This window comes from Sprattus sprattus (genome assembly GCF_963457725.1).
Source record: "Sprattus sprattus genome assembly, chromosome: 4".
Lineage (NCBI taxonomy): Eukaryota > Metazoa > Chordata > Actinopteri > Clupeiformes > Clupeidae > Sprattus > Sprattus sprattus.
The window spans coordinates 44,775,358-44,793,529 of NC_137923.1; the positions used below are offsets into that span (position 1 = coordinate 44,775,358).

At 40.2% G+C, this 18,172-nt stretch overlaps 2 protein-coding genes across 2 annotated transcripts in view; one reads left to right on the forward strand and one right to left on the reverse strand.

The window, feature by feature from the left end:
• The window catches only part of enpp2l (ectonucleotide pyrophosphatase/phosphodiesterase 2-like), a gene marked incomplete at its 3' end in the record, with an annotated part of 30,171 nt that extends 24,435 nt beyond the window's left edge, over positions 1-5,736 (reverse strand). The window contains exons 1-9 of the mRNA XM_080838019.1: positions 5,691-5,736; positions 4,660-4,759; positions 4,231-4,383; positions 3,916-4,041; positions 3,615-3,675; positions 3,276-3,373; positions 2,824-2,903; positions 2,449-2,568; positions 2,207-2,262 (exon numbers count right to left, since the gene is read on the reverse strand). Of these exons, the coding sequence (XP_080694145.1) occupies positions 2,207-2,262; positions 2,449-2,568; positions 2,824-2,903; positions 3,276-3,373; positions 3,615-3,675; positions 3,916-4,041; positions 4,231-4,383; positions 4,660-4,759; positions 5,691-5,708 (812 nt within the window). The 5' untranslated portion in view covers positions 5,709-5,736. The remainder of the gene's footprint in view (positions 1-2,206; positions 2,263-2,448; positions 2,569-2,823; positions 2,904-3,275; positions 3,374-3,614; positions 3,676-3,915; positions 4,042-4,230; positions 4,384-4,659; positions 4,760-5,690) is intronic.
• Positions 5,737-11,389: 5,653 nt separating this feature from the next.
• LOC308363527 (DEP domain-containing mTOR-interacting protein-like) lies at positions 11,390-13,928 on the forward strand (the record flags this gene model as incomplete). Its single annotated transcript, XM_080836332.1, has 5 exons — positions 11,390-11,408; positions 12,811-12,915; positions 13,013-13,083; positions 13,295-13,399; positions 13,800-13,928. 5 exons carry the CDS (start codon positions 11,390-11,392, stop codon positions 13,926-13,928), a joined length of 429 nt encoding a protein of 142 aa, XP_080692458.1.
• Positions 13,929-18,172: the final 4,244 nt, after the last annotated feature.

The following is an 18,172-nucleotide window of genomic DNA, read 5'->3' on the forward strand; positions in this document are numbered from 1 at the left end:
GCTTACAGAGAAGGTACTTCTCCTAAATACCTACATCTTATTTATGTCACCTTCCGCCTTTGAGAGCTACTATGGTTCTGGTCTGATAGAGCCTCTGGTAAAGGCATTATTCAAACTCTAACCTAAATCTAAACTAAAGGGTTAAATCAGCTATAGGATCCTGCCAGTTTTCTGTTGTATTTAAAGCCTTAAACAAGACTAGGCCAGATGTGTTAGAAAGGCTTAGGTAAGGGGGCTAGGAGCAATCTCTTTTCTAATTTGTAATACACATGTTCAAAAGCTATAAACCTACATTCTGGAGAGTTTAACAAACTGTAGATCATTAAAATGTTCTTCTCTGTCCATTATGCAGACTATCAACTCCTTAAACAGTTTTAACCGCACAAAGACAGGATTAGCCGGTTGTAGAATGCTATTACTGACATTAATTCTTCATACATTTAGATGTATTTGCAAAACAGTTTACAGACTGTTTACTTTACCAATTATGCTGAGCCCTATGCATATAGATTATTTGCATTGTTTTCTGAGGTAAGACATCTGCTCAAAAAGCTGTGCAGAAGCTAGTGGTTTCTCCAATATGCCGTCGTTTTCCACAGTGTTCAGTATCTTGAACACTGCAATTTTTTCTTAAAACTTCAATAATAGAAGACTGCCTACCAATGCATACCTTTTTGTTAACCTACCTCTAGCGCATTTCTCATTGGCTGTGTCCATTTACAACAATCAGATGAAGAGGTATAACAGTACACCTGACTTAAACTCTCCCACAAAGTGATTACAATTACACATTTCCACCAGAATACCACAAATTTCTAGCCTGACGATGTCATACTCATAATTCTAGTCAGAATATGAGTCTGATGCTGAGCCATTGGGCTGTGATTATGGGGCGTGTTTCAACGAACCAGGAAAAAAAATGCCTCTTCGCTCAATTGGATATCTACAATTAATCAGAGCAACAAAGTATGACCATCTGATACATTAAAACTTTTACCGGATCCCGTAAGAAGGACAGCAAAAACATATTTTCGATCAACAAATGCCTTCATCGCGTTTTTCTGTTCCTCTTTCAAAATGAATGCGCTGTCAATATCTGTGAGATATGCCTGCTCACGTACTTATTAGCAGCAAGGCTATAGCTAGCTACCATTTGTTTCAATGGATTTTTTGTCTAAGCGTTAGCAATAACCTATCAATAATGGTCTACAGTAGAGCGCTTCAGTTAAGACCTACAATCCTCAGCAACATTCGTGTTGCACATACACAACTAACCTAGTCAATGTAGACATAAAAAAGTCGTGTAGATAGCTTAAATCATATAAAATATGTCCCACTAAGCTCCCGAGACGGCGCCATCTTTGTTCGATGTATAAACTATCTATCTAATCAACTCAAGCGTTGGTTGGTCATCTGTCCATCAACGTATAAAGCCCGCCCTTACAATTTGATTGGTCAGATCACTTTTCAGAGAACTTGAATCTCTCCCAACTAGCTCAAGTCCAGACTGAATCTCCCAGACCAAACATTTTGTGGGCGGAGTTCAGGCTGGTATCCAGGCTAACAAATTTCCCAAACGTCTTAAATCCTGACAATGTAGCTTCAAATGGTCATTTACCATAACCTTCCATTACTTAAATGTATACGTAACTGTAAAAGAGAGAGAAAAAGACAATCAAAGGGCACTCAAACTAAAGAAAACATCTCTTATGCCTGTGTGTGTGTGTGTGTGTGTGTGTGTGTGTGTGTGGTGCTGGTAGTGAAGGGGGGGTCCCAAATGTTGCCTCCTGCTGCTTTGAAATGTGCCCCTTGAGATAACACATCTTGCTTTCTGTTGCACCATGAAGTCAGCACGACACAATGCTAACAAAGCAAACAGCAAAGGCTCCAAAGCCCACACTGGGAGCTTTCACAGATCAATGGGCCCTCAGTGTGCTTGAGTGTGGGGGGCTATTGTTTGCATAGACGCCTGGGAGGGTGGATCAGCAGACATGTGCTTGTTAGGTCATGTGTATGTAAATCCGTCCAGACTCCAAGTAACATCCATTGCCTCAGGGAGAGCATGTGGATTGATTCAGAAACTACCCGAGATTTTTAAGTCATTCCGTATGAAAGAGCTGCAGTGAGCCCATACATTTTTTATTTGATTTTTTACTTCAAATAGATTACATTGATATGCAGTCTTCATTACGATATAATAGCTCACCATGGCCAGAAGAAGGTTCCAGCTTTCACACCTTGCTTGACAGAAGTAATCCAGATCTAATGAAATAAGGATCACAAGTAATAACCTTAGGATATAAACACTCAGCACATACTAGAACACCCTTATTAAATGTACCATTACCTAAGAAATGCTATAACTAATAAGGTTAAAAAGGCTTGGCATAACTAGAAGGTGTTTTATTGGTGTTGGGTATGTTCTGGCGCTAAAGTAGTAATGCTTACAGGTTGGCCGCCCCACCATCGATGGTTCAGTTTCTCTCTGCCCTTCAGATTGAAGTTGGCGTCAAACACAGGGTCGTGCATGGAGTTGCACACGATGCCATGAGACTCTGGATACAGCCCCTGAAGAAAACAAAACAAAACAAAAACATCAAGAACAAGGACAAACCGCACGTATAATAAAACAAAAACAGAGTGTTAAAAACTGTGATGTTGGTTAGAGCAGGATTAGACATAATAGCAAAGATTACAGCTGACAGCCATGGAGGCCTTTATTTTTTGTTAGCACTTGAAGCACTGAATCAGAGAGCTATTCTCAGCTTGTGGCCGTTCAGCTTGAATAATTGAAGGAACATGGGATGGGTTGAGCACACATACCGTAGCCAAGCTGTAGAGGTTAGGGAAGGTCTTAGTAGGGTACATTGGCCTCAGGTGGGCAGCCTGGGTGCCACATGTTCCTGTGAAGAATGACAAAAGGACCCCAGTTCATGTGTACTTAAAGAATGTCCAATAGGGTGCATCATATTGCATAACTTCTACTGTTAGACAATTCACACAGTGTGTTTACAGTGCATTCATAGTGAACAATCTACTGTATATTAACTAAAACATTGCTTTAAGGACATGACAATACATTCATAATTCAAACAATAATAATTACTGCAATTACTGCACATTTTCTGTTGACCTTTTCCCTGTGGCATATTTTAAACTGGTAACCGTTTTTTTGTAAAGTAGTTGATTACAATCAAAATGGCAATGAACTGCATACAATCACTTCAGACCCCCCCCCCCCCCCCCCCTCCCCTCCCCAAGGTATAAATGCTTACTCAGTTTCTCCATGTTTGGAATGATTGCCTTCCCTTTTTTCAAGTATGATGCTCTGAAGCCATCCAGTGACATTATGATAAGAGGTGGGCGTATAAATCTGCACACCAGAGATCAGACAGGTCAGAGGGACTGTTGTCCATGAACAGTAACAATATAAGTAACAGAACAGTACAGTCATCTCAGAAAATAACTACAAACTAATACAAGGACAATATGGCATTTCTTGCCAGTGGGTGTTATGATACAGTGGCTGCACTAGATCCAGTAGATCTGGAGTATTTGAGTCAATTGTAATTGTAAATGATTAATTCTAAAACTGAGACAACACACATACTTACCCTGCAGGGCACTCAGGAGTCTCGACCTCCTCACAGTCTCCTTCCAGCCATGTTGTTTCACCTGACACCAGGGAAAACGCAGGACACACATTGAGCGAGGGGGAAAAGCAGCATCCCCATTTATCCATCCTATCTCAGGTCAGTCAGAACTTAGTGTTCTGTGCTCTACTGTATCTGCGGTTGTCAGTGTATGCGATTCCTTTCACCATTATGATATATTTTGCCTTTTACTGATGTCAAACAGAAAATCTTTCAGTGGTTATGGCCTGAGCATTGTGCAGGACAACCCCAGGCCCCTCACCTTTGCACATGGCCTTGTAGTTGGTGCAGCAGTCTCTGTTCTCCACACAGTCGTCAGAGCAGTGGCACGCGTGGTCTTCATTCCGCACCTCTCCGCACCGGTTCTCCGAGCACTCAAACCCTCCATCTGGCAGCAACAAAGATGCAGAGCTGTCACTGTAATCAATCTATGAGCAAACCAACCACTCTCCAGTGCAGAATTGGGCAATAGCTTTTGGCAGAGATTGAAATGCACTTTCTCTCTCTCCGTATGCCTCCAGGCGTGGTGCTAAGGCGGGGCTCTGTAAAGCACACTGGAGTGTACAGTCACACACACCTGTTTTCAGGCAGTGCTTGTCGAAGTCCAAACAGCAGCTGTAGTAGGTCTTGCAGAGGTTGTCGCAGCGGCAATGTGGTGGCTCCGACTCCACCAGTTCAAAGCAACGGTCCTTACAAGATCCAGATGAACTATCCCAAAGGAACTCGAGTTCTGCCATCACAACACCAAACCTATTAACAGCATCCTACTAAGTGCTCAAGGGCCCAGAGGGCTTCAAGTACAAGCAAGGCTAATACAGAACAGTGCCACAGTCTGGAACTAGTAGGGAAGTTAAATCTCAAAGCAGGGTTAGGTAATGCTCAGTTACTTAACAATCTATCCTCTTCTACTTTAGTTAGTTTAATACATTTTAACTTGTTTAACTTCACGCCAGGACACCATACACAAAAACTGCTTCTGTTTTAATGACAATGTTTACTGTCTCACTTTTTGATTTTGAATTAGGTCCATCCCCATCTTGTCCAGCTTGAAATACATATCCCCAAGACACTGTAATTCCCGTCAGGAGTGCAGAGACAATTACTACCTGAGGGAAGGAATGTAGGTTGTACTGAAACAACAAGTCCCTTTGTTTCCTGGGCGCACAATACCACTGACACTGAACTATGTTAATCACAAATAGGCAATATTAACCTGTTTTATCATCTTGTTAACTAAGCAGTTTTTGCAATAATACATTGCAATATTCCAACTTACATTACATTACTTCCAATTGACATAAGCTACTATTTAAAAAACAGGGGTCACTAAAAAGGGTCAAACCTGATCATAGTAAAGGAATGATACAGACATATTATACAGACTTAAATAATTACATTCCTATACTTTTCATGGATATCAGATTCATACATCCACCATCCATCCAAACCATTGCAACAAAATTATCCACATAGCCTAATCATTTTGGCATCTCCAAACATGTTGCAACTGAACAATGTGTGGGACTGAGCCATCCCAATCCACAAAATAACGATGAACACAAATCAAATCTTTCTGAAACAGACCTCAAAGAATTTCATTAGGCTACTTTAAAACCATTTCATACATTTAAATCCATGAAGAGACCGTTACATGAAATTAATGATTAGCTGATGCGTCTGCTGGCCGTTCAGCTAGACAAACAAGGGAGAATGGTGCTTCCACATATCTTCTCAACTATACTGCTTATTGATCCCTTGATCATGTGTCATAAAGCTAAGTCAATATACCATTATGAATACACATCTTTTCGAGCTGGATTTACCAGGGATACTACAACTACGTTTTCCAGTCATACCATTAACAACATCACAATTGCCAAAATAAAATCGTTTAAAAGTAGGCTAAACGTCATAGGATGTGCTGATTTCAACACCCGCACATCATAGAAACCATACAACCCTACAATTGCTGCACGAAAGAACAAGCAAGAATTTTTCTCGGCCAAAAAAAATCCCCGAAACATTTTCTCACCGTACCAAATTTCCTAGTAACATGTTCCAAATACAGTATCCTCTTGGTGCATTCCAGAGTATCAGCAATCCGAGCGCCACTGCACTTCTGACCGCGTAGATCGAATGGTCAGGGCGTGGGGTCGGTGCTGTCGCGTTGTTTACCTTGCACAATGTGCGCTTTTCTGCGAGCCAATGCGGGTGAAGTAATGATTACAGCTGCCCCCTAACACGACTGCTATTCGTTATGTGATGTTCTCTAAACAACAGTCAGCATTAACTATCGACTCTCCACTCCTACGCATGGACTCGACTCTGAAGGGAGAGAGCGAGGGAGGGAGAGGGACATATATTCCGGATATATAACACTCACTCAAGGTCAAAGATTAGAATAATAGAAAATTACCTCTATTTAGAAAAATATTAAGAGTACATTGAGGAAGTTAGCCAACAGGTCGATAACTGAACTTCGAATCAGTTTTTTAGAACAAACGGTCAGGTACATCAGAGAAACAGTAAAGTTGCAGCAAGGACTTTTAGCCAAAGCCATCTTGGAGACTGATCTTTTTTTATATTTAATTTTGCATTTATCCTCTGGCTGGACAAATCTATAGATGTAAGTTATCTTGAAGTGTATGGTGATACTATGAGCTGCACTTGCTATGTTCTGTTTACAGAGTCACCAGAGATGTCACAACATTTGTGAAACAGTTGCTCAACACTAGTCCTCTCAAGGCTGTTCCAGTAATATTTGGGTCCAAACAGCCGGCACACAAAGCTACAATAGTAACCTCTGCTTTACTTCAATGAATAATATGAAGGCACAGAGATACATTTCTTTAAAAACACACACACACAAACACGACTGCAACTACAGTGTTACTGTGGAAGGCCCTTCAGACAAAATAAAATGGCTGAAACTTAAATTATCTTGATAATCTATGATTTACGTCTGAAGATCTACAATCGCACAAAACCACACACCTTAGCATGCCTATGTAAGTAGCCTACTCTCTAAAATGAGCTTGTCATGATTTTCACTCCTCTGAGTTGGAAGTCGAACAAAACTTTGAAGCAGCAAATCACTTGCCAGCTGGGCCCCTTTCACTGAGAGGAAATGGCTTCCCTAACAGTCCAGTAAGCTACAGAACAAACCCAGCCTGATGAGCAAAAGGCTGAGGGGCCAAAGGCAGAAAACCAACTGACAGCTGAAGGGCATGTCAACTCCACTCCTTTGCCCCTGGTCCTGGCATTCACTGTTTGACTGGATCACGTCCCGCTCTAACCAGAGGCTATGATAACAGCCAGATCTGACAGGTAGAGTCGGGTTTCATTTTACCTTAGGTCTAATTTAATTTACTTGGCTAAATGTCTCTCTCTTTTTCTCTCTTCTTTGTCTCTCTCTTTTTCTCTCTTCTTTGTCTCTCTCTGTGAGTCTCTCCCTCCCCTGCTCTCTAGTTTTCATTCCAAACCTTGTACCAAAAAATTGCCTCATTCACCTCAAAATGATAAACTATCTGATGGATAAAGTTACGTACAACCTTCTGTGCCCTTTCGGGTTTTGACAAGGTGTCTGATTGAACAAGGCCTACATTGTTCCTCATCTTCACTCTAGTTTAATAGATCCAGGCAAACTTGAGTTTGCCCTTGACTACAGATTTTGGAGAACAGTTTAAACTAATTTCTAATACCCTGTCAGGTGTAATCAAGACCTATCCACCACTTTTTAAATGAACAAACCAACAAAAAAATAACCACTCAGCATACAAAAGGATTTATGCTTTTACACTAGTCTGTGAATTGTATTTGATATTATACTTTAACATTTTGATGCAGACTACGTCACCCAATGTATATGCAACTGATTGATGGCCTCTTTCAAAAAGACCTACCTTCATCATGCACATGTTAATAGTAGGTGGATACTTGTAAAAGTGGATAGGCGTTAATAGACATGCTGTAAAACACTTGTCAAAGCAGCGTCAATAATGGCTCAATTGCTTTGATTGCCCAGTTTCACATAACAGTCTTATCTTTTGATATTCTACCATATTTGCCAAACTCTCTCACAACGACAGTACCACACATACAGTATATGCTGGCATTTGTCCCTTTAGTGTCTCGTCAAAACTTTTTGAACTTTATTCAAATAAACTCGTGCTGCCATTGTTTGACAGAAGTCTTCAAGCACTGATGTACTTTGACCAAAGTTTATGCAAATATTGACTTCCTAAAGAGCACACTAAGCAGAATATAAACATGTAAAAACCGTTGAAAGGGAGGACTAGAGACTGGATACTAGATCTCAACACTCGCCTGTTTTGTGTATTCCCTTGAGTATTCTGGTTGTCAGTTTCATTTTAGTTTGAAACATCTGTCTTGAGGGAATGTTCCTCTTTGTCTAACATTTAAACAGCGGAAATAATTTGTTGTTTTGTGGTGCAGATTTTCACCATGCAAATGATGGTACATCTGATGAAAGTGCTCACTTTTGAGAGCCGTCGTCCTTAATGCACATATTACAAGAATCCTTCATATCATGTGGTTAAAAAGTTCCTCTGACACAGGCCGGTCCTCACCACATGGGGGTCCTGAAACCTCAAAGATCCTGTTTCAGCCTTAGATCTTCAGCACTGATACAACTTATGGGTCCCAAGAACAACAGCATGGTCCTGTGGTTCCTGTCAATAACCTGAGTCTCAGTTCTGGTTGTTTTGGCTCTATAAAGACCAGGTGAAACTAGATCCACCTCTTCATGCTGTGTGTATGCTTGTGTTTAGCACAAAGCCTTGCACTCACTTTGAACGAATGAGATTCTGGCGTTTATGGCTCACAGATGAGAAAGGTTTTCCAGCTTTGTAATGGAACGGTTTGGTTTATTATAATGCGGCCTTCACACCACAGCCTTTTAAATCAAACTTTAGTTATCAAATCAAACTTTATTTATACGCGCATTTCATACCAGGAGGTAACCCAAGGCGCCTCATATTTAAAGTCCTAGTATGTACAATAAATGAATCCATGTTTCTCTATGTGCTAGACTGATGCTTGTGTTAACACAGAGCAGCTCATTAATTCTCTATTACAAACCGTGATGTTTATTGAAAAGTGTGCAGTGAATCCACAAACAAGCCCTCCGGCAGTACCAGTTATCCAGCTATGGTTCCTAGCTCTCAGAATCCACATATAACATAATGGCAGCTTGGAGAGAGCATTGTGTACATCCTTTTACCATACATCAGTGATTTCTGTAAGGGGAATTTACCATTGTGTAATCCTACTGATGAAGAAAGAGGGGAAAACGGAGAAGTCAGCAACACAAGACTACAGTGAACACATTGGGAGGTACTGCACATCTTTATCTGCTGAGCAAGGTAATGTAGGGAACATTGCTTATACAAACGCACATGCAGACACACACACACACACACACACACACACACACACCCACACACACACACTGTCACAGACATAGACAATGGTACCACGCACAGTCACACACACGCTGATTGTGTAACTTTGTGGTCAGTGTGGCAACACTGTTCAGCTAAGCAGAAGAACTTCCTGTTCTGTTGGGAAGACAATCCCAGGAATCACACTGACCCCCAGCTCTGCTTCATATATCAACAAAAAAATAAGGGCCTCTTTAAATGAACATCTTGAAAAGACTTGCTGTTTCTGATCCCAGTTTCAAAAACAAAACATGGCCTTCTGTTGGTTGTTTCTCCCTCTGCTGGTCAGAAGAGGAGGTGCAGGGAGTCCCATGTCTCATGTAGCCAACAGGGGGAAACTTTGTCCACACATTTACTTTTTCCAAGCCAAACACATTTAGAGGTGGTGGCGTTTATGGAGTTAAGCCTTTTATTTTAAAATGTGAAACATCTACATTATATGAAGAATCTACATTATCTAACGTGAAGTGATCTATCAGTCTTCTACTCAAATAAGTACATACGTCTGTTCCACTGTGATGGGATGCCATACCACAAAATCACAGTCTATTTTGCGATACATCTGGAACAATGGTTAATGTTTTTTTGTGTTTTATGGAAGTTATTTTTCTGGACAGTACTGTACATAGTGCGTCTTGTGTTACTGAGTGTGGCATGAACATCTGGTACTTTACGTACAAACACTTTACGAGCAAATACTTATTTTCTATAGGTTTCCAAGGTTATGCAATGACCAGACAACAGGTGATCAGCATCAGCCATTTAGGGAGCAGCCATGTTGCGGTTCATCTACCTCTGTCTGTGAAAGTGCCCACCTTGATTCTTCTCCTGACTTCTGCAGTCTTCCATGTTCTCTGTTCTCCATATGCTCTCTGTCCCATCACACAAGCGCACAATCACTGACAGTCTCGTGTCTGCATGAAAAGACATGCATAGACTGGTACTGTAAATTGCAAGGCAGTAGCAGGTATAGGCTGCTCCTTTGGCCTGCAAGGACAGACTGTCGTTTGTGGAGAAGACGTGGAGCTGTACACACTGGTATGAATAATGTCATCACAGTCTGACTCTGGCTCTGACCTGATTTCACTCCTGAACAATAGCCACATGTTGACAAGAGATCATGTATTGTTGAAATTACTGTCTTATTATCTGCAAGAGATATATTGTATGTCTTGTTTGCTTGCCACACAACAGTCTCCAGATATGAAGCCTACTCTAATTAAAACAAGACAGGTCCTCCCATAACTCCTCATCATCTCCTCTTCTAAGAATTAGTTATAATTTCAAACTAAGCACCTGATTGATGCAGCCATATGGTGCTACACTAGCGCAACAAAGTCTTCTGAGAGCAGTAGACATTTATGGACAAAGTCAGTTACCGGACCCTGACTTGGTTTCCCGCCAAAGCCAACTGTTTGATGTTGACCAAAGGTCAAGAATGGATCTAATTCCTTTCTCATGAGTCATTCTCTGATTCACTGCAGTGACATATGTCAAAAGGGTTTCTTTTGTAAACATTCAGTATGTTCTCCGGAGGCATTCTTTCAATACAACAATCAGACCAGATATCACAAACATCTCTTGCTTTGGACTATCTGTTTTAGAGTAGGGGAATGTATGGGGAGGCAAATCCTTTGTGACTCAATACGAAGGTGGCAGAAAAGTGTAAAATGATGTGATTATGTGATGTGATACATTGGTTATGACTGGTCCCTTCAATGACGCTTTTGTGATTCTTGTGGGTCTAAGCGGTTTAGCTGTTTAGGAGTGGTTGTTTCACCATCAGTCCTTTATAAATGTAGTCCCTTATAAATACTTGACTTGCTGTTCAACTAATTTCCTTAATTCAGAGATATGCACTGTATTACACTGTAAGACTTATCTAATGCCAGGCATGTTTGCTTCCGGATGTTGTTTTTGTGGTGGCTGTGGTTTTCCTGGCCACTCGCTTCTCTCTTTATCATGTTTTTTGCACCTTGAGGAGAAATGTCCCGTACGCGTGAGCACATCACTGACCACTGGAAAAACCCCAGTGTCTCTGCCGCTGCTTGTCTGAGGATGAGCAATTCCGGCTCTTTTCAGACCCCTTATCTCCCACCTTCCGATAGCCTGGCAACAAGGCATGCTGGTCCCTCCCACTGCGTACAGGCAGCTTGTTGGGTGTTTGCCTTCTAGTTTAACATTTACACCAGATCAGTGCGCACGGCGTAGATAGCGCTCACCTTGCACGCTCTCTTGGCACTTTCTATTGGCAAGTCTGGGGGGCATCGAAGCATGGGACCCCGAACTGCTCGTAAGTCTCCGGTGCATACAGTATATGTTGATAGTAGACGCCACATGGTAAACAGGAGGGGGGGATATTATTGATTTCTATTAATGTTTTGTTGTTGTTGTTGTTGTAAAGGCTGAAAATGTGTGACTTCACTCCTCAACCATTAGATTATTTCTAATTATTATTTGTAATGCTGTTCCTATTTACAGTTTTAGAAAAATACAATTTGTACTCAGACAACACTGGCTCTTAAGTGTAAAAAGACAAAATAGTATGACTTTTCTGACACATGATGATATAGGCATCTGACAGTACATGACACTCTAATAAGTATTGTTTTGTAAGACAAAGAACAGTAGATGTATCCTTGTAACAGCATGTCAGAGTTAGTTAGTATTGAAAACAGCAGGTGCTCTCCAAAAATATTGGATCATGAACTGTGTGTGCTGCACTGTACTGTTGTGTTTCTGTGAGGTTTTATTTTAACCCGGAGTCACTTAATCACAGCTTGATAAAAAATGTTACGCAACACAGATCACCACTGCTAGGGTAGTAGGTAAATATTAGCTTGTTGAAAAGCAGTGGTGGTGCACAAAAGACTCAGAAGCACTTGATAAAGGTAATTTCAAATCAACCTTGAATGTCTTTAGAAGCAACTGTTTTTTGTCAATATTGAGCAGTAAAATGATCAACACTAAACATTTTTATCTTTATTTAGCTTGTTGTGTGTTTTTTTAATTTTTTTTTTATTATTGTTTCTTTCAAATTATTGTTTGAATGTCTTCAGTCTGCATTGCACTGTCAGCAGGGCTAACCATTGTGACAAGGGTATCCATGTCTTGTTGAGATGAAAATGCATGATGTCATTCATGTATTTTCTGTTTTACTATCTCTCACCCAAAGATAGGATGTAATTTGTCACTGTACCTGTCAGACAAACTTCACTTTATTATGTTTGAGTAGGGTCTTCTTATGTTCTTGAACATATATGTTTGTCTATACATATACATTGTATACAAGTTTAACATAGTGTCAGATATACAGTTTTAGTCATAGGGTGTTTCAAAGGTGAACCAACTTTCAATGCATGTGGTCTTGGTACACCTGTACTGGAGGAAGACTCTGTTTGAAGTGTGTACCTCTGTTCACAGTTATATAATATAATAAAATGGCACTTAAACATCTTGGGTCCTTATTTTCCTTTATTCCACCCATGTCCTTTGTAATGACACAACGTCTTCAAAAGCTGAGCAGATACTCATGATCTGATTATTATAATGACAAAATGCTAGAACATGGTATGTCAAAAGCCTCAGTGTCCAGAATGTTGTGTATATTTATGTGTAGTAGCCTATTGTAATACACTCTGTCCTCCTTTGTCTTTTTATCCTAACCTTTCATTTTGGTTATTTTCTTTTCTCAGCCTCTCCATCCAAAGAAGTGAAGTCCAGGTCTGGGGGTCAGCCTAGCAGAGGGACTGACCATGATTGCCATGGCAACTCTCCAGTGTTGAACAACCCGAAGTCAGGTAAGAGGGCCTGGGAAAGACATCTGACTGAGTGTATCTCTGTCCCAGTATTATTCATATTCAGGACACCTGATGCTATGATTTATCTCTCCTACAGTCCTAAAGAAACAGGTTAGCCCTGAGGAACTTCAGACACCAGGGGGGCCTTACATTAGGAGGACATTCACTGTAAGTACACTCACCACCTTACCTCTTTATCAGCGCACAATAGCAAGTATTAGTTTACATGTAGATGATCCAATGAACAATAATGGAACAATGTGAAAGTGTAAGTTGATTATATTAAAGACCTGATTATGGGTCAGGATGGATGGTATTCTGTGCTATAATGCTCTCTGATTGAATCTCTGTCTTCTGTGCCTTGGGTGACTCTCTACAGATTGTGGGTGATGATGTGGGCTGGGGCTTTGTGGTCAGAGGCAGTGCCCCTTGTCACATCCAAGCAGTGGACCCCAGCGGCCCTGCTGAAGCTGTGGGAATGAAGGTGAGATGATTTAAAACATGTCTGACAGCTTCTGTGTCGCAACTATTGGAAAACAAAGGGAGTAAAATGCCAATGAACCTAAAGAGAAAATGTATATACAACTTATTTTTTAATCTGGTCTGAATAGTTTTGCTGGACAGCATGTCTGCCCATGTTCAATCTTCATACTGTGAGCAAAAAGAAAACGTCAACACAAACAAACTGTGTTGTAGTAAACAATGTAATTGCTTGATCCAAGGACACAAAGTTTCAGCAAGACACACATGATATTCTTTCCTATTCTAGATCACTTCAAAATTTTCATCATATTGTCTGTGTTTTTTTAATTTTTTTTTTCCAAGTTCAGTTAGTAAAATGGTTTGATTACTGAGATTTGATTCTGATCTATTTTTCTCTGAAGGTGTGTCAGTTCGTGGTGTCTGTCAATGGCATCAACGCCCTGTCTCTGGACTACCGGACCGTCAGCCACCTCATTCTCACCGGCCCACGCACCATTGTCATGGAAGTCATGGAGTCCCTTGACTGCTAAGCTCACAAACAGCAGTCACTGCTGGCACACCCGCAAATTACCAACAACAACAACAAACATAGACAAAATAGTCAAAGAATATGTGTGTCCATGCAGATATTCAAAGATTACACATCTCCTCTGTCCACTGGATTGTTCCCCTCCTATTGTACCGTACATCCCAACCCCGTTCATTTCAGTGAAGGAATCCTACAGGGCTGTCACAGAATCAAGACAAGAGAAGATTGTGGCCTTTCTGACGTGGCAGGGTGCTATTTGTTTTCTGAGGAAGCAATGTTGAGTGATTATCATTCTCATATCAACTACTAAAACAACACAGTACAGAAGAGTCTTACAAATAATTTTACAGTGCCTGAAAGGGTAACCAGCACTTCAGATTAGCTAGTAATGTTCTTTCAGAGGACAGCAGGCTATGTATCACTTGTTTTTCACTTATGGTAATTTGGCATTCATTTAAGTTTATTTTTGTTTTCATGTCACTTAGAGACAAAAGTGTTTGAATCATAGACATATACGTACATGTATATACAGCCGCGGAAAAAATTAAGAGACCACTTCAAAATTATCAGTTTCTCTGGTTTTACTATTTATTGGTATGTGTTAAAGTAAAATGTACATTTTTGTTTTATTCTATAACCTACTGGCAACATTCCTACCAAATTTCAAATAAAAATATTGTCATTTAGATCATTTATTTGCAGAAAAATGACAATTGGTCAAAATAGCAAAAAAGATGCAGTGTCTTCAGATCTCGAATAATGCAAAGAAAACAAGCTCATATTCATTTTTAAACTACACAATACTAATGCTTACACTTAGGAAGAGTTCAGAAATCAATATTTGGTGGAAAAACCTTGATTTAAAATCACAACTTTCATGTGTCTTGGCATGCTCTCCACCAGTCTTTCACATTGCCGTTGGGTGACTTTATGCTACTCCTGGCGCAAGAATTCAAGCAGCTCGGCTTCTTTTCATGGCTTGTGACCATCCATCTTCCTCTTGATCACATTTCAGAGGTTTTTGATGGGATTCAGGTCTCGAAATTGGGCTGGCCATGACAGGGTCCTGATCTGGTGGTACTCCATCCACACCTTTACTGGCCTGGCTGTGTGGCATGGAGCATTGCCCTGCTGGAAAAAACATCTCTCAGAGTTGGGGAACATTGTCAGAGCTAAAGGAAGCAAGTTTTTCTTCCGGGACAACGTTGTACTTTGCCTGGCTGAGGTTTGTAAAAGACCATAAGGATTGAAAAAAGCGGACTGGAGGGTCTTCTAGTTCGTCTTCTCTGATGAGTCCAATTTTCAGCTTTGCCCAACACATGGTCGTCTGATGGTTAGACGGAGACCTGGAGAGGCCTACAAGCCAGAGAGTCTTGCACCTACTGTGAAATCGGACTCATCAGAGAAGACGAACTTAGAAGAACCTCCAGTCCGCTTTTTCAATCCTTATGGTCTTTTACAAACCTCAGCCAGGCAAAGTACAACGTTGTCCCGGAAGAAAAACTTGCTTCCTTTTGCTCTGACAATGTTCCCCAACTCTGAGAAGTGTTTTTTCCAGCAGGGCAATGCTCCATGCCACACAGCCAGGCCAGTAAAGGTGTGGATGGAGTACCACCAGATCAGGACCCTGTCATGGCCAGCCCAATTTCGAGACCTGAATCCCATAAAAAAACCTCTGAAATGTGATCAAGAGGAAGATGGATGGTCACAAGCCATGAAAAGAAGCCGAGCTGCTTGAATTCTTGCGCCAGGAGTAGCATAAAGTCTCCCAACGGCAATGTGAAAGACTGGTGGAGAGCATGCCAAGACACATGAAAGTTGTGATTTTAAATCAAGGTTATTCCACCAAATATTGATTTCTGAACTCTTCCTAAGTGTAAGCATTAGTATTGTGTAGTTTAAAAATGAATATGAGCTTGTTTTCTTTGCATTATTCGAGATCTGAAGACACTGCATCAATTTTGCTATTTTGACCAATTGTCATTTTTCTGCAAATAAATGATCTAAATGACAATATTTTTATTTGAAATTTGGTAGGAATGTTGCCAGTAGGTTATAGAATAAAACTAATATGTACATTTTACTTTAACACATACCAATAAATAGTAAAACCAGAGAAACTGAAAATTTTGAAGTGGTCTCTTAATTTTTTCCGCGGCTGTATACCTATGGTTTGAATGATCTCTGTGAGAAAAAGAAGGTCCCTATGCTCATGTCTATGGTTGTTCCAGAGAGTATTTTATAGGGACAAAGGTCAAAGAAAGGTCGTTGAGTTAAATGATCCATGTAGATATTTTCAGCAATTATTTCTATGTTCAATTTGTATATGTAGATGACTTTGAAACAAACTGTTATGATTTGCTGATTTCATTTGACATATCATTTGCAGAAAGATTTAGGGAATGCATGTGCAAAATATTTATGCAAATTTAGGATTTAGGAATGTGTCTGGTACCCTTGTACCAGTGCTATTGAATGTGTAATGTCATGTGATGTTTATTTCAGACTTGTTCATTAATTTATGTGCTCAACTTTCATATGGATTGCATATAAGTGAAGAATCTGCGCAATGTATCTGAATAGAAAGGAACAATATATAAGGAATTCATTTATATAAAATATATATAATTTAGTGTCGTATTATTTTGCAAGTAATTTAATATGAAAGATAATTTACAATTACATATCATATTTTATCAACTAAACATGTTGTCTTGATTAGTGTTTTCTCTTCTTAAGCACAGTCCAACAAAAAGAAAAACAGATTCATTTATAGATGCATGCATGCATATAGCATGACCACATTTTACAACACGAATTGAAGGGAGAGTGCAATAACTCACCAGCAGATGGCGACAACGTTTCAAAGCTTTGGCTTCACCGCCTCAATGGTAGCCTTAAAACCAATGACACGGCGACAAATTGTTTCAAACGTTTGAGGATGCTTCATTTGGAATGTTGATTCCCTTTTTGAGAAAAAAAAAACCTGGCCTGTTCGCTGACCCCTTTAACAGACTGTGTGAATATATAAACTGAGTCTTAGCGGGCAACACAGAGATTTATGAGCACGGTCTCCACTGAAGTTATGTTTATCAGTCCGCGTGCACTCTACACATTTCATTGTATCCTGAAGAAAAATGTAATTAGGTTGTAAAATATTTTCCGTTCTGACTGTTAACCTCTGCATATATTTCTTATTTGGCCTCCACAAACATGTATTTACTTTTGACATCGACTTCAATTGGACTGCTTGTTTTCCTAAGTCCAGTTGGATACATTACCATATCCAAACAAACGCCTGTTGCTCACTTCACATACAAACGCGCAGATTAAGAGCACAATAACCACCGATAAAGAACGACATTTATGAACATCACCAGATGGCAGTGTGTGTGTGCTTTGGCTATCGCTGCTACTTCCTCACCAGTGACCCATGGAATAACAGTAGGCTAAGTACAAGTGACAATGGAAATGGCAATGACAATGAGTGTAAAAATGGTGGATTTGTCTTTGAACGTGGCTGTAATTTACTTAGATAAATAACTATATTCTCATTTGATGGGCTTATCATAATTATATTTCGAAGTTGAGAAATTCAGCGCACACACTGCAGTTATTTTACAGGTTAATAATCTTCAGATGCAGCAATCCATTTGAGGCTCTATCATCTCCTAATAAGGCTCTTAAAAAGCACTGAAGCGAAACCATCTTGAGTTATTAGGAACCCTAAAAATGACCTATTGAGTTGACAGGAAAAAATACAGCCTGAAGGGTATGACCAGGTTCAAGGGCAGTCCTTCACAGTTGGAATGTTCCTAAATGATGTCAGAGGTCAGATTTTAGTGGGTTTGGGACAAAATGTATTTGAGTGTGAAAACCTCTTGTTGTGAAGTGTGGCTAAGGCTGTGCTATTCCCTCTAACTCTCATCCAGGTGCAACACCTTACACGATGACCCCTTTATGACTTTATGTTCTAGCATGAGACAGGGTTGAAATGATTCATTTTTGGACAGGGTTAAGTGGTTCTAATTTACCACCTTGAAATTTGAGGGTTATGTCTAGGCCCAGTAAGATGAATGGAAGAAGAATTTGACCCTATTTCACCCGTTTTGACAGTGCCTTTCCGATTTTAAAACAACAGTAGTATTTGTCATTCCCCATCACTTCCACTTCAGCCCTTGTACGAATGCAGACCCATGTCTCATCTTCTACACACAGAGACGTCCGGGGGCATGATTCCAGGAG